At 38.3% G+C, this 14,925-nt stretch overlaps 1 protein-coding gene across 1 annotated transcript in view; it reads left to right on the top strand.

Annotated features, from left to right (window-relative positions):
- The window catches only part of SV2C (synaptic vesicle glycoprotein 2C), a 117,600-nt gene that overhangs the window by 85,141 nt on the left and 17,534 nt on the right, over window positions 1-14,925 (top strand). Inside the window, exons 5-7 of the mRNA XM_074570207.1 lie at window positions 8,197-8,330; window positions 8,479-8,568; window positions 12,974-13,084. Coding sequence (XP_074426308.1) covers window positions 8,197-8,330; window positions 8,479-8,568; window positions 12,974-13,084 — 335 coding nt within the window. The remainder of the gene's footprint in view (window positions 1-8,196; window positions 8,331-8,478; window positions 8,569-12,973; window positions 13,085-14,925) is intronic.

Here is a 14,925-nt window from a genome sequence, read left to right as displayed (position 1 = left end):
CAACCTAAATGATTCTATGATTCTAAGTCTGGCACAGTGACTCAGGATGGAGACAAAGCTCTTAATGGTTACCAAAGTCAAGACATTGCAATTGTGCGTTGAAGTGCTTTGAGATTTGGTAGGTTGACAGCCCAATAGGGTAGTTGCATTGCCTTTGTATTCAGAATTGCTAAGGTGCAAAATTGCATCTTGTGTGGTGGTGGCCAGGTGGAGACATCTACATCAGCATGATATCTTAGCAAAATGCATTTCTATTATTTCTCCCTAGTTTGAGAAAGGAAAATTCTAAGTGGCCGAAGTTAAACAAACAGAAGTAGAGCACTGCAGGGTTGTCTCCACTCCTTAGAAGTGACATTCTTTGTTCCTTTCCTTTAGCTGGAACACTTTGCTCTTAGCCCTTATTTTCATGCAGTATCATATTGATGGGTGAAATGAATAGTTTAAGTCAGGGGGTCATAGAATCATAGAATCACAGAATGGTTCAAGTTGGAAGGGACCTTAAAGATCATCTAGTTCCAACTCCCCTGCCCTGGGCAGGGACACCTCCCACTAGACTAGGGTGTTCAAAGCCTCATCCAGCCTGGCCTTGAACACTTCCAGGGACAGGGCATCCACAACCTCCCTGGGCAACCTGTTCCAGTGCCTCACCACCCTTACCGTAAAGAATTTCTTCCTGGTATCCAATCTAAATCTACCTTTTTCCAGTTTGAAGCCATTACCATGTGTACTATCATTACACTCCCTGATCAAGAGTCCCTCCCCATCTCTCCTGTAGGCCCCCTTCAGGTACTGTAATGCTGCTATAAGGTCTCCCCAGAGCCTTCTCTTCTCCAGGCTGAACAGCCCCAGCTCTCTCAGTCTGTTCTTATAGCAGAGGTGCTCCAGCCCTCTGATCATCTTCGTGGCCCTCCTCCCGAACCATTCCAACAGGTTCTAGACCAATCTAGGAAAGGCTCGTAAGGCTCTGTGCGATGATCCCAAATCAGATAAACATCTCTCCAGGGCCAAGCAAGTATTGGAGAACAACCTTAATTCTCTCAGGAATCAGATGCAGGTATGTCAAGAAACCATGTAGAGCGTTTTGTAAAAATTTGATATTTATCTTTTCCCTCTCCCCTCATGGGGTGGTGGCTCTGCATTTCGTGTCAATGTCTTTCTTTATGGATTTGGACAGTCTTCTCCCAAGCTCTGCTTATTTTGGCTCTGATTTCTCTCTTATTTTTGTGCCTCTTCAGTGCTGCTGAGATCTTCCAGCACTGAGTTAAAATTTAACCTGTGTGTTACTGTTCCTGCTTTATAGGTAGGAAGGCAGCATATAAATACATAGAAAAGCACAATAAAACACTGCAGATTGCCAATAACTCACCATGTAATTGGATGATGTTAGGGAGAGTGGCAGCTTGGAGACTAACTTAAGTGAATAAACAAACATGCATACCTCTGTGTAGGATAGAAAACTTAAGAGGGAGAGGTATCTTTATCTTCTGTCAGCTGGTTTGCTGTCAGATGACTCTTACAGCTGCCATTCAAACCAGAATGTTTCTTGCAAAGTGCACTTACCCAAGACCTTTTTTCTTTCTTTCTTTTTAACATGCTTTCTGTATATATGGGTCATCATTAAAATTTATTTGTTTCAGCACTGCTTTACATGAGTAAAAAGGTAATTTGTCCAGCTCTTTGAAGTGTACAGGAATCCTCTTGTTATCATACCTTTCTCAGTCATATAGTAAATGCAAAAGAGGCCAAACCAATTCTGAAAATGCCATAAGCTGCCTTCTGTGAAAGCTCTTCCACTCTTTTGCCACTGTTTATTATAACTAGTGCATCTTTGGAATAGTTCACTGAAGGAGGCAATATGGGGTGAATACATAGAAAATTTATGATGGTCAATTTAGTTTGCAAGTCCTTTCTCTCTGGTTCTGTATAGCTTCTCTTCTGCCCTGTAAGACTTCATAAAATGTGAACTGCTAATGGGTGATTTTGCCTTATTCCTGTCTGTGCTTTACTTAGTTGGCCCAGTATCCTTCCCACTAAAGAAAATTGAAGTGCAAGAATAGCTTCCTGTTGAAGTCAAGATACAGACATGCCATTCCTATTAAGCTCCGTACTGACAGCAGCTTACGTCACGTTCCTACACATATTCATGTTTACCTCGCTAGGAAGGCAAGTGAGATCTGGACTTCCTAATCATAAATAGACCACTAATAAAACATCCTTTGCCATCTCTAGCATCTGCCAAGATTAAACAGATGACATGAGCAAGATGTTGGGTACCTGCAGTTCTCTTATTAGGAATTGCTGCTGTAATTCTCTTATATGATTACCTCTATTCATCTCTTCTGCCATTTTAAAGATTACCTTCTTGCCTGTATTGGCTACTATGAGTCACAGCATCTTAATACAGCCATAGTTTAGGGTCAAATGAAAGTCAAATTTGAGACAGACCTTTGCAATCTACACACACAATGACTTACAAGCTTCCCTTGTCTTTTTTTCCCCCCAGCATTGCTAGGTATTCTAATTCTAAGCTACTTTTATGGTTTTTCTATCAGACCTGTCACAGATACATTAGCATTTCCATAGCAAGGAAATGTTAATAGCTCTATATTCTGAGCAGTGTATATATAAGGTTAAGTGAAAGGCTGACATATCATTACTAAACCTTGCATTTTGGGCACGTGTCATACCTTATCATTGTCTGAAGCATGAGGGTATACAAACTTCCTCCTCAATGAAGAGTAAAACGGGGTAGTACTACAGCAGGTACTAGAAACATTTAAAAAGTGGATTATTGATGTCACTGTTCGGAGATACTACGGCTGGAGATGTCACCCGGACTGCAGTGCAGTGCCATGCACTGGATAGAGGAGTCGTGTCTGATGGTATTTGAGAGCAAATTATTTTCTATACGAGGTCCGCCCTGCTTGCAGCTGTCCTAGGGCTTGTCTGAATGGCAGATAATGCTACTGGAGTGATCAGAGACCTGATAATCTCAGGTCTTCAGATGAAGATCAATGCCAGCACAGGGAAGCGATGAGTGTCAGTGGTTCACACCCCCCTCCCCTGCGGGAGAGGAAATGTGTCTTTAGAAAATGCCTTGTTCCTTTTAATCACAATTATAAGTGTCAGCAGACCAAGTCCGAGTTTAATGTAGTTGTAAAATGTATCTGTTTAACAGTATTACTTCTTTCATTGAACTGTTGATCCTTGTGGCTCCCAGGGACTAATAGCATCAGCTAGAGAGCCAGGCAGATGCAGATGACAGTCAGAGAGTCTTCTACAGGCACCTTTGTTAAGGTCCCTCCATCATGGCCTGCCACACTTCAGCTATTTTATTTCCAATTCCTTCTGCAGAAATTACCAGCAGCTGACTTGCTGAGCTAGTGGGTTTGTAGAGTGTCTAACTATCTATATAGGCTAAAAATGTCAGTGCCTTTTCCATGTAATATTAATAATCTAATCACAGGAAAGACAAGCTTTCGACTTTCTGTTGCTGCAATTTCACATTAATACAATTAAATAATTCAGAAAACATTATTTCTGCATTTGTTAGAAACCATGTATTTCACTCAGTCTTGTAAAAATGTCTAACTGAGCTTCCTCAGCTACATAACTTACCTGAACTATTTTTTTTTCAGTTTCAGAGATGTTTTAACATTATTCTAATCAGTACCAGTAAAATATATGGGCTCAAGCACTAGACGTCACTCACATTTAAACTTCGTAGTGCCAGGACAGACTAAATATAAATGCAATGATAATGCATTTCAGTGCTGCCAGCTGCCAAATACTTCCAGTCTTCCTTATAATTTTTATTTAGCTTAGATTTGGGATACACTCAACAAAACAGCAACATTTAGTAGTAAAAGGCTTTCTGCAGAACTTTTAAATTTATTTGTATGATGTGCAGCAACAGTGCCCCCACGTGGCAATTTGAAGCAATCACACATCTCAGTTACTGCTCATTTTTCAAATTTGAAGCATTAAAGATTGAGACTAGAAAGTTCTCATGAAAGATTGTGTGGTGAAACAGAAATAAGAAAAGTTGTAAAATTATAGAAAGGATTCTGCAGAAGAATCTATCTAGTCTATGAATTCCTATAAAAGCCTTGGCTGTCTTTCTCCTCTGCCCCTAATTTTAGAAATATTCTTGCGTCTGCTCCCTCCTTTCATCTACCAAAAGACAAAAGTTTATGCAAACTTGGCTTTTGACAATTCCTGACACTGCCATGAATCCAGTTCCTTTGATTCCTACTGACTGACTAACAAAAATTGTGATCAAGAATGGTCAGTCTTTAGCTAACCATACCATAAAATCCCTATATTTGCTTACGCTATTTTGCCCACATGAGTCTCTTAGAAAGGTATTTCACAGCTTTATTCCTCTATTTAGAAACCTGCCCCTTGCCAGACAATATTTATACAGAGCCTGTAGGCACCCAGTATTTTTCATTGCCCACACTGCATTTTAGTGTAACGCTGGAGAGCTATCACATTGCCTTTCAACCCTCATTTTGGAACGATAAGCAGATCACCCCCATTAGTCTGCTCTGTAGTAACCTAGACAGTATAAAAGATGATCCTTGTACTTCAAGATACCTGCTGTTTATGAGGTAATACACATTTGTACAATTCAGCATGATATGGACAGGTTTTCCTCTATGTTTATTCAAAAAGACTATGACAGAAATGCTCTTTTCGCTCCTTTAGAGCAAGAACTTGTTTATATCTTTTTAATTTATTAATGTCATGGAGCAGATAAAATGCTGTGTTGGCAGGGAAGATTTTGTTGACATTGAATGCAACATATAAATTGGTGATTAGATATAGATTAGCATCTTCTATATTTTGGGTTTGCTTTGCTGTGTGCTGCTGTTTCTGTAATCAGTAGTTGTGATGTCTGTGATTCACTTGGCCTTTCCCAGCAGTCAGTAAGTTGGGAGGGTGGTATTCAGCACAAAGGTTGCTGCAGCAGCTTCATATTCAGTCATTGCAGGTTTTACATTGCTCTACAGCACACCATTCCCAGGATGCATTTTGGGGCAAGTGTTTTTCAATTCATAAAACACAGGGACTTGCCACCATTTTCAAGATTAATGGCTCTGGAATACAGCATAGCCGGGGAGCAGTGGTGGAGTTTAGCTCTAGGTTGCTGTGCAGTGCTCTGAACACAACTGTGTAGAGCTGCTCTGTCTCTGCTATTGTGTCATAAATCAGGGAAAGGAGAAGCAAACTGAGTTATAGCCAAGAACACACTTGATTTGGTTTCAAGACTCACATACAATAGAAATGAAAGCCACTTTGTGAGCCAAATTCAGAGCTACTGTAATGGCTCCATTTTCCAGATTAGCTCATGACCTAGGAAAATGGGATCTGTTAAACATAAGAATAAATCTAAACTTGCTCTGCATTTAAAATACATGTTTGTTTTGCTGATGTAGTGCTAGTGCAGGAATAGACAGAAGAGAAGCCCCAAGATAGATGGGTTGCAGCTGGCTTTTTTTCTACCAATTACTTCTTATACTCCTGACATTCACTATTATCATTAATTCAGCAGATATGTTAAATCACAAGATAAATTGCAGCAATTAATACACTGCATAGAGACAAAGATGGAATAAAAGCAATAAAAACCAAAATGAACATTTCACTTGATGTAGATCTCAGATATTTTGAGAAGTAAAAAAGATGTTTTGTAGGTTGTCAGGATGACAGCAGGATGGAGGGTGCACTCATTGCTTTTAATTTACAGTAGTATGGTTCACTTACATTAATAAATGGCACCTTAAAATAAACTATCGCTGGTGTTTTCCAGGACTGGCTACAAAGCAGGAGATGTTGCTGTTGTTTTACAACAGGTATAAAGCCAAGTTGATTTCATTTACCACAGAAGTGCCCTTCGTGCAGCTCGATCTCATAAAACACAAACCACAGCAGTGAAAAGCAGATTGTCTAAATATACCAGTGGTTCTGTGTATTTCTGGGACAGTTTCTAGTGATAACAAGAGACAGCACCTTGACTGCACTGTCCTGAAAGATGAAAACCCCGTCCTGTGCCACTTTCCCCGTGGCACTGGCAGTTGCACGGCTGCCCAGAGAGTCAGATCAGTCACCGCTCTGACCAAAAACTAACTTAATCAAAAGGAAATAATTTTGTGACTTCTATATCAGATGATTTAATACTGTATTTTAAAATATTTAACAAAGAATATGATTCTACTGATTACAATGGGATGTGTACACAATACCCAAAACACAGGTATGATTTCTGATTGCCTCATTAACTCACTGTAAAGCTTTATTTCCTTCCCTTTCCAACTGAGATGTAAAATATGCCCCTATTGTTTAAGATTTGAAATTCCATAAGATCAAAAGTTGACATTTTCCAAGAATCAGTAAAAAGTAAATTTTAATACAGTTTTACATCCTTTTCTGTTTGCATTCTTTAATAATAAATTTTCATTTCCAGTTCTATTTTGGAATAAAATTTAACATTAAATTTTGGACAGCTTCTTTTTGTTGGAGGGAACTTTGCAGGGGGAAGATATGTTTATCTGTAGCCTTACTTAAAAAAAGTAAAAGGGCATTCCAAGATCATTGACAACTCTGTCATTGATTTCACCTCTGTCTTCCAGGGGTAAAGATAGCAGGGCTAAATGAGGCCGTGGGGCAAGCCGATATCATTTCAGAAACACAGAAATTTTGTAGGAGACCAGAAAAATCAGGTTCCCAAGTCTGCAGGTCAAAATGATTCACTGAGCTGTTGATAAAGGGTAAATGTAAGTCATGGGTTGACTGTATTTTTCATCTGGTACCGCGTAAGTACTTTAATATGAAAAGGGATTCTTTTTCCAAGAATGTATTTATGATCCACAGCAGGAAATCTTTAAATTCCAAAATCCACTATACATTTAACAGGTAAATACCACCTTTGAAGAGCTATTTAATAGGCCATTTGGTACCGTGCTGTACCAGTTGTTTACCGACATCCAGACAGATTTAATTAACAATGTCTTTTGTCTGGAAAAATCAGTTAGCAAAGAAATATATCAGATTAATCCAGCGTCAGCTTTTTCATTAGCCAGGATTCCATTTTCTTCCAGTAACCTCTTTTGTCGTTTATCATTATTCTTATCTTCCCTTCATCTTTTAGTAAGTTATCGTTGAAAATTTTACTTGAAAATTTCTGCTGTATTGAAGCCAGACTAAAAGGCCAGGTAGTTACCCAAATAATATTTTTGTCTGTCTTAAGAGAAATTCTTAGGTTTCTTACAATTCTATCATTTCAATAGTCTGGTCATAACATACCAAACAATCAGGTGTTTTATTAAAAAACTGAACTGGTTTTACCGGTTTTCCAGTATTTCCTTTTGTTTTCTTCTCAGTGTATTTTAACAATGTTATTACCATGTCAGCACTCAGATGTACTCAAGATCATTTTCTCAGATGACGAATGTTTTTTCCGGTTGTTCTTTTTTCTTAGTCTCTTTCTATAATCATAAATTCTCTCTCTACTTCAGTGCTAAGGTTACTCACCTCAGACAGAAGTTTAAATACTGAGTATTTTTTCCCGTACATCTAGTTATGAGGCAAGGAAGATGAGTGTCAGTTTACATTTAACAGAAGTTAAGGATTGGTATAGTGCTCTGGAACAAGATGGAATTAGAAGCTGGGTACTGTAAAGGCTTTATGTATTGCACTGTATTATATTAGGAGACTCTTATTAAGAGTATTGAAATTAACTTGTAGAAAAAGTTAGTAATAATAAGGAAGGCTATAAAATTCCTTAAAATACATATTCTGAGTGTAGATTTTTAATTCTACCTTCCTAGAGTATTCATAGAAAACTATTTCTTTGTATATCTAATCTTCTGTATGGTGATGGTGTCCCTGTTTGGTTCACATAACTACCTTCATGAAGTTTTTGCAAAGAGACTTGAAATAGGCTTCTTCATCCCTATGTAAGAAAGTCTTACACCCTGCAAATATGGCCATTTTCCAGCATAACTAGTCACATGCAAGAGGCTGAAATTCATAGTGTAAGATTATTTATGAAATCATTTATGTTTGTGAAAATATAAGACATCAATCAGGCTTAATTTAAATACGGGTATCATTTTGCATCTCCGAGAAGCTGCAGACTCCCACGTACAATACTTCTTATTTCTCTACATTTTATGACTTTTTCTTTCATAGGATGGAGTTTCAGCATGGGCTCTGCCTACCAGTTCCACAGCTGGCGAGTATTTGTGATCGTCTGTGCATTGCCCTGTGTGTCTTCTGTGGTAGCCCTCACCTTTATGCCAGAAAGCCCGCGGTTCCTGCTGGAGGTAAAACTTTCCAAACGGTTTTTAGATTCCGGTCAAAATTATTGCTGTGTTAACCTCTATATAACAGGCATTAAGATTGGTCAGTAACTATAGTGAGTATCTTAATCTGTACCTATGTTTTGTTTAAATGTTTTGATCAAATGTTTAGGTTGGAAAACATGATGAAGCTTGGATGATACTCAAGCAAATTCATGACACAAACATGCGAGCTCGTGGTCAGCCTGAGAAAGTCTTCACAGTAAGTATTGGTTTTAAAGCTAATCACGTAGCGCATCAGCAAGCTTGCTGACTGGCGAGGTCTGGAGGGCTTAAGCAATCAATATTAATACTCCGCATGACAAAGCCAATCATTTGCACTCTAAATACCTAAATATAAGAACATAATTCCTACTGCAATTGTTATATATAAAGCAGATGTTAAGATATCAGCCTTTGGCCAGCATATTCTTGAGCGTATGAACCCACAGGGTGATCATTTTCTCTGGTGTACCAAGATACTTGATAGTCTCAATCTGTATTTTATTTATTAAGTTTACTTCACCCTTAATAATAACAGTAGGCACATAGAAGTCCAGATTAGTTGGCTAATGTGTCTTTAAAGCTTTTGAATTTTTTTTTTCATTTTTATCAGTTAAAAAAATTTTTTTTTGAAACTCATTTTCACTCCTGTGAAATAGTAATTTCAGGCATTTAATTTTTTCAAAATATCTTAGAAGCTCAACTGTATCTTGTTGACTTGCAGATCTAACGATAAGGCTATATTCAAAGTGTTGATGTGTTGTTTCTATTTGAAGGAGAAATTGGCAATTCAGATGTGGGAATTTTCTACGGCATCTTCCTTATTTATGAAGAATACACACAACAATTTTGGCTTCCTGGATACAGTAGGACCAAACAGCAGAAGGCATTGTCTTACTTTGAAATCCAGTCTGCCTTTACAGCTTGTGCTGTGCCATGGGACTGCTGGCACTCTGCTCCCTCTCAGAGACATGTGTGGGATGATTTTCCTCTTCCAGAGGCTTTCTTCTTACTTTAATGCACATAACTCAATTACAAAATCCTCTTAAAGGTTCTGCATTTGCAGGCAGTCTTGAGGAATGACCATCTGACCATATAGCTTTATTCCACTGAGACTTGCAGTTTATTGCCTTGGATGTAGTTTCCGTTGCCTCCGTTTATGTTTTTTCCACAAAGAAGCTCAAGAGCTTCTATATTTAGCCTGAAAGAAGGCTGGTTAGCACATGTATCCTGTTAAATCCACATTTATTGATACACTGGTGACCCGTCCCTAATCCTGTCTAACTTAATATTTTATTTTCTGATTTCATTTACTAGTTAAGGGATTTGCCTCACACCATACAGCTAGGGTGTAATTTCACAACTGGTTCTTGCTGATCTGAGCTGCTTTCAGACAGAGTATGCCTGCCTCTGGTCACTTTTTGTTTTTCTTCTGCCAGTGTTGATATTCATTGGCCAATTGTACAGTCAGCCATAGCACAGACCCTGTCTATGCCATAGCACAACCCTTACAGTGTTGGTTTAGGCACAAGGAAGAAGACAGAAATGTGCTGGGTTAAAAGGTGGGAGGAAGGATCGGCCACAGCCTCACATCAGTTTGACGTAATCATAATCACATCCTAAAGCAACCATGGAGAAGAGAACAAAGCACATGCTTGTTGTTTCCGGTTCTTGTGATCTAACAAGTCTTTCTCTCTACGGTTATTAAAATGTGACACTGAACTGTGTTGAACTCAGCACTTTATTTATAGCTAATTTTATTAATTGGTCAGCCATGAATAGGCCATGAATAATGAAAAAACACCACTTCCTTGGGATTTTTGGCAGTTTCTGCCATGAACATTGGGAAAACTCAACTCCAGATATTGAGGAGTTGAAGGATTAGAAATTCTGTACTGTATGCCAAGGTTACACATGTAAGTCCCTATTTTGAGCTTGCATTAATGTGATTAGAAAATACACCAATGTCTCCTCATTGGCCAATATCAGCACTTCATTATATAAAACCCAGAAAGCAAAGAATTTAGGCATAATTTGTTTGGAACATCCTTTCAGTCTCTCTTTTTTTTATATAGAAGTTAAGTTAGTCCTGGATATTGGGACATTTTGTCTGAGTAATTTATTCACATAACTCTCCTAAACCCTGTTGCTTCATTCATTCTATCACTTAGTTACTATTTTCCTCCACTTCATGTCACTAGTTACATCAGATACACTCTGATAGCATGTTTTCTAACACTACAGCTGATGTAACATTTTCTCCATTACTGCTGTAGTTTTAGTGTGCTTTCCTTTTATATGTTTTCCTAATTATATTGATGTCATCTTTTCCTAGGAGCTTTTTCCACAAGTCGTGTTTATTTTTGTTACTCATATTACTGAAGATTTGATCTTCAAACCTTTAGAAGACAGAAAGCATCAGATGAGGAACAGTTTGTTTTAGAGTTAGGAAGTCCAAAAAAGGGTTGTATTCTAGTTATTGACTGCGGACGTGATGGCTCTTAATACTTTTGAAAACCTTTCCTGAAAGCAGTGACACTAACAGAGATGGTAGTAAGTCAATAGTATTTTCTGTTACGTGTCTACCCAAGTTAAATGTTTAGGTACATTCTTAATTACCTTCCTAGGTCCTTAAAATATACATTCATTAGATCTGTTGGTTTAAATGTTTAAGTAAAAAAAAAGAACCTTTGTATCGTTAAAACCAAAATTCTCTCCACTCTTTCATTGCCATGTATTAAATAATCTTTTTTTCTGCAAACGTTTTTCCTTTGCAGCGTGTGTTGATTTTGTAAAATTTAAAGCATTGCATATTTCTAGCCATTGCTTTTAAACAGAAGTTCTATTTTCATTAAAATAGGTATTCTTTATTGTTTTTTCTTTCATTCTTCATGTACTGACAGCTGAATTTGCATGGTCCAGATGGACCATTGTGCTGATTCAATAGGACTTTTCTTATGTTAAAGAACCATCAAGGCCAGGGGCTTTTTGTCCCCAGTCACATGCAGTGGTCCTAGGATATATACATGTTTCCCCTAACCTCCACTGCTCCAAACCAGTCAGGTGGCCAGGACAGTGAAAAGGCTGCTCCTGAGCCTACAAGAGAGCCTCCTGACCCTCCTGGTTTCTACAGCATGATTCAAAAAGCATGCCCTTTCTGCCCGGAGGTGTGGCATGTGAGTATGCCTGTATGTATGAGGTTTTGCATAATCTTGGAGGACTCAACTCAGTCTTTTGTATAACATGTTTCATAAAAGGAGCTTAAGTAAAGCTTAAAATCAATGGAATGATGCAGACAGGATTATTGCTATTGGGAAGGCTAAGACGCGAAGGGTACAGGGTTTTGATATAGTCATGATTTGGCAAGACAGTGAGCTGCAGTATTTCAAAAATGAGTGTAGTTACAGGTAAAACTGACTATAACAAAAGTGGACTTTTTGTTCTTGTTTGCGGGATGAGGCTACTGGTGCATCTTAAACAGCATACATCTGTAAAAGCAGTGGGCCAAAAACTAGAGCTTTACTATCAATACTGCTATTCCCTGGTGCCCTGTAATCCACTATGATACATCAGTGGGTGGTGGTGTCCTCATTCTGTTAAGAAGTAACACAAGCTATTGCTAGCTTCAGAAACTGTGGCTAAACACTGAACACACATTCTCTTGCTCTCTCTCTCCTTGTGTGTCTCTCCCTTTCCCCATTTTATTTATTTTCTTTCCATTCTCTATTTGTCTTCTTTTTAAATAAACTGTGGATGAATACACTGCCTTTTGTGATACTCCTGTAAATGTGGGACCAGAGTGGAAGCCAAAACCAAAACCATACAATGGTACAAGTTTGTCAGGTCTTGTGTCTGGAAAGACCATATAACACATTCTTGTTCTGCTACACAGGAGAGTGCAAGTGAAAATGATCGTTGTAGGCAACATCACATTCTCTGTCACTGGTAATTCTGTATTTTTGCCAATGTCTGTTTATCTCATTTCAGTTTAGATGAAGTAGATGATTGCTCCTAACAGCAATAACATGTGTGGTTCCAGATCATTTCACCTAACTTTTTCTCTGTTCATTAAAAAGGATAGTTACAGTCAACATCCAAAAGACAAAGAGAGTTCCCTGTCTAGCACTACAGGAAATAAGAACAAAGAAAAATGTTATCCAACTATTAATTCTTGACATTTCAAGTATACTTCTGTTTTCATTACTGTATCTTTAATCAATAGAATTTCAACAATGTTGTGATAGCAAGTCAGAAACAACTTGATAGCAAACTCTGGGCATGGTTAACTGAAGGTTTAAATTATGTTTTATCCTTGTGGCATTAGCGGTATGTACAGCAACACTCTAGCAGAACCTGACAGTAACAGCTTGTTTCAGTCAGAGCAGATAGACTTCCTGCATGCTTTGAAAGTAGAGCTTTTCCAATGCAGTTACATCCATAATGAACTTTGGCATTATAGTGTGCTACTATTCCTTTATATTTCTAAAGCATTTCTAGTGTAGACACAGGTTTAATATCTGCTCATTTTTAGTTTATAGGATTTATGAAAACCTTCCAATAGTCCTTGACAGGCATTTAATGATTCAAGAAAATGCCAATGTTTGCTGTTCTGTTTTTATTTCCAGGTTAACAGAATCAAAACTCCAAAGCAGATAGATGAGCTCATAGAAATAGAGAGCGATACAGGAACTTGGTACAGGAGGTGTTTTGTTAGAATTCGCACAGAGCTATATGGTGTAAGTAACAGCATCCCTGTTCATTCTGTAATTACCTTTCTTCTTTTTAATTAGCCTGCAAAAATGGGATGGATTGATTGAGCTCATGCTGGTAATAGCTGCAGTGCTACATTTTCCATGCAACTGGGAGATTCAGGAACCAGTGTAAGGTTCTGGTTTCCTGACCCAGAAGAGGTGCAGGTGAATCACAGAGGTTCGTCCCAGCATCTGAGGAGGAAAATGCTGCATTGGTCTCCACACAAGTGATGGCTAATAGTTCCATAGCCATATTCCCAAGCACCACAGTATACTATGTACTGGGGATGCGTATCAATATATATACCTGTGGAAAGAGGTGACATATGATGAGATGAAAAATTATCATCAGGAACTTGAGGAGGCCTCATTACTTACAAATGGTGAAGTTGTGAATAAATTGTATAAATGAATGTCAATAAAACCTTTATAAAGCCTTGTATCTGCATGTAGTTTTAGGCATGTCAAGTATTTTACCAGAAAACTACATTAGCGCTCTTTCAGAGAGTTTTATACAAGCTCACTGGGCTGTTGCTCTGTATCTTTTTTCCTTTTTTGCAAAACCAAAATCATGCAGTGTCTTTGAACCTTGTAAAGAAAATTGAGAAAAGTTTCATTAATTAAAAAAATTTTTTAAAAAGTCAAAAATAGCTTTTCACAGCTGTTAAAATTCTGGCATCTTAAAGCTCTCCACAGCTATAATGAAGTATTGAAAACCAAGGTTTGTCACAAAATTGCTTTGCTTGGAAAAATGGCATTTTCCCTATGAAAAAAAAAAAATAATCGAGAAAGTGTCTACTTTTTAAGTGATTTGTCCAAAATTGGTGTAGTTGAAGACTGAAATGTTATGATTTGGCCTTGTTACTAAACCAGCTTTAAAGAAGCTTGGTTCTCTTATATTCTTGTTATCTCACAGGACTAGCCCCTGGCTCAGAGTGCCTTCCTTGTTGTGTGATGTGTGCTGAAACCTCCTAGGACAGACTGCCTCTTCTCTTCAAAAGCAGGAGATCATCTTGAGATAAAAGAGAAAGGAGAACATTATTCTCAGTCAGCTCTGCTGTAGCATGTCTGACCTGAGGGTAGTCTCAGCTTTTCCTGATATAGTATAGTACTTTACTAATGCCTAGCTGTGGTAGATTATGGTAGATCAAACTCTGAGTGAGTCCCTCTTGTATTATGGAATATACTCTGTCTAAACTTAAGCAGTGTAGTACTGGGAAGTGAGAAGAAAACATTTCTGACAAGATCTCTGATTTATTTGAGATAGTGAAATGAAGCTGCCTAGAGATTAGAAAAGTTTGAGGTGATCAGAGCAAGGATGAATTAACAGACACAGTCCACACCAGTGTATAAAAAATTTCATATGAACTGGCAATGTGTGCTTGCAGCCCAGATAGCCAATCATATCCTGGTCTGCATCAAAAGAAGTGTGGCCAGCGGATCAAGGGAGGTGATTCTGCCCCTCTACTCTACTCTGGTGAGACCCCACCTGGAGTACTGTGTCCAGCTCTGGAGCCCTCAGCACAGGAAAGACATGGACCTGTTGGAGTGGGTCCGGAGGACGGTCACAAAAATGATCAGAGGGCTGGAGCACTTATGCTATGATGACAGGCTGAGAGAGTTGGGGCTGTTCAGCCTGGAGAAGAGAAGGCTTCAGGGAGACTTTATTGTGGCCTTTAAATACTTACAGGAGGCTTATAAGAAAGCTGGAGAGAGACTTTTTACCAAGGCCTGTATTGACAGAAGAAGGGGTAAAAGTTTTAAACTGAAAGAGGGCAGATTTAGATTAGATATTAGGAAGAAATTCTTCACTGTGAGGGTGGTGA

The sequence above is a fragment of the Larus michahellis genome, chromosome Z (assembly GCF_964199755.1).
Source record: "Larus michahellis chromosome Z, bLarMic1.1, whole genome shotgun sequence".
Lineage (NCBI taxonomy): Eukaryota > Metazoa > Chordata > Aves > Charadriiformes > Laridae > Larus > Larus michahellis.
The sequence above is the reverse complement of the archived record's forward strand: the minus strand, read 5'-3'. Positions and strand labels throughout refer to the sequence as shown.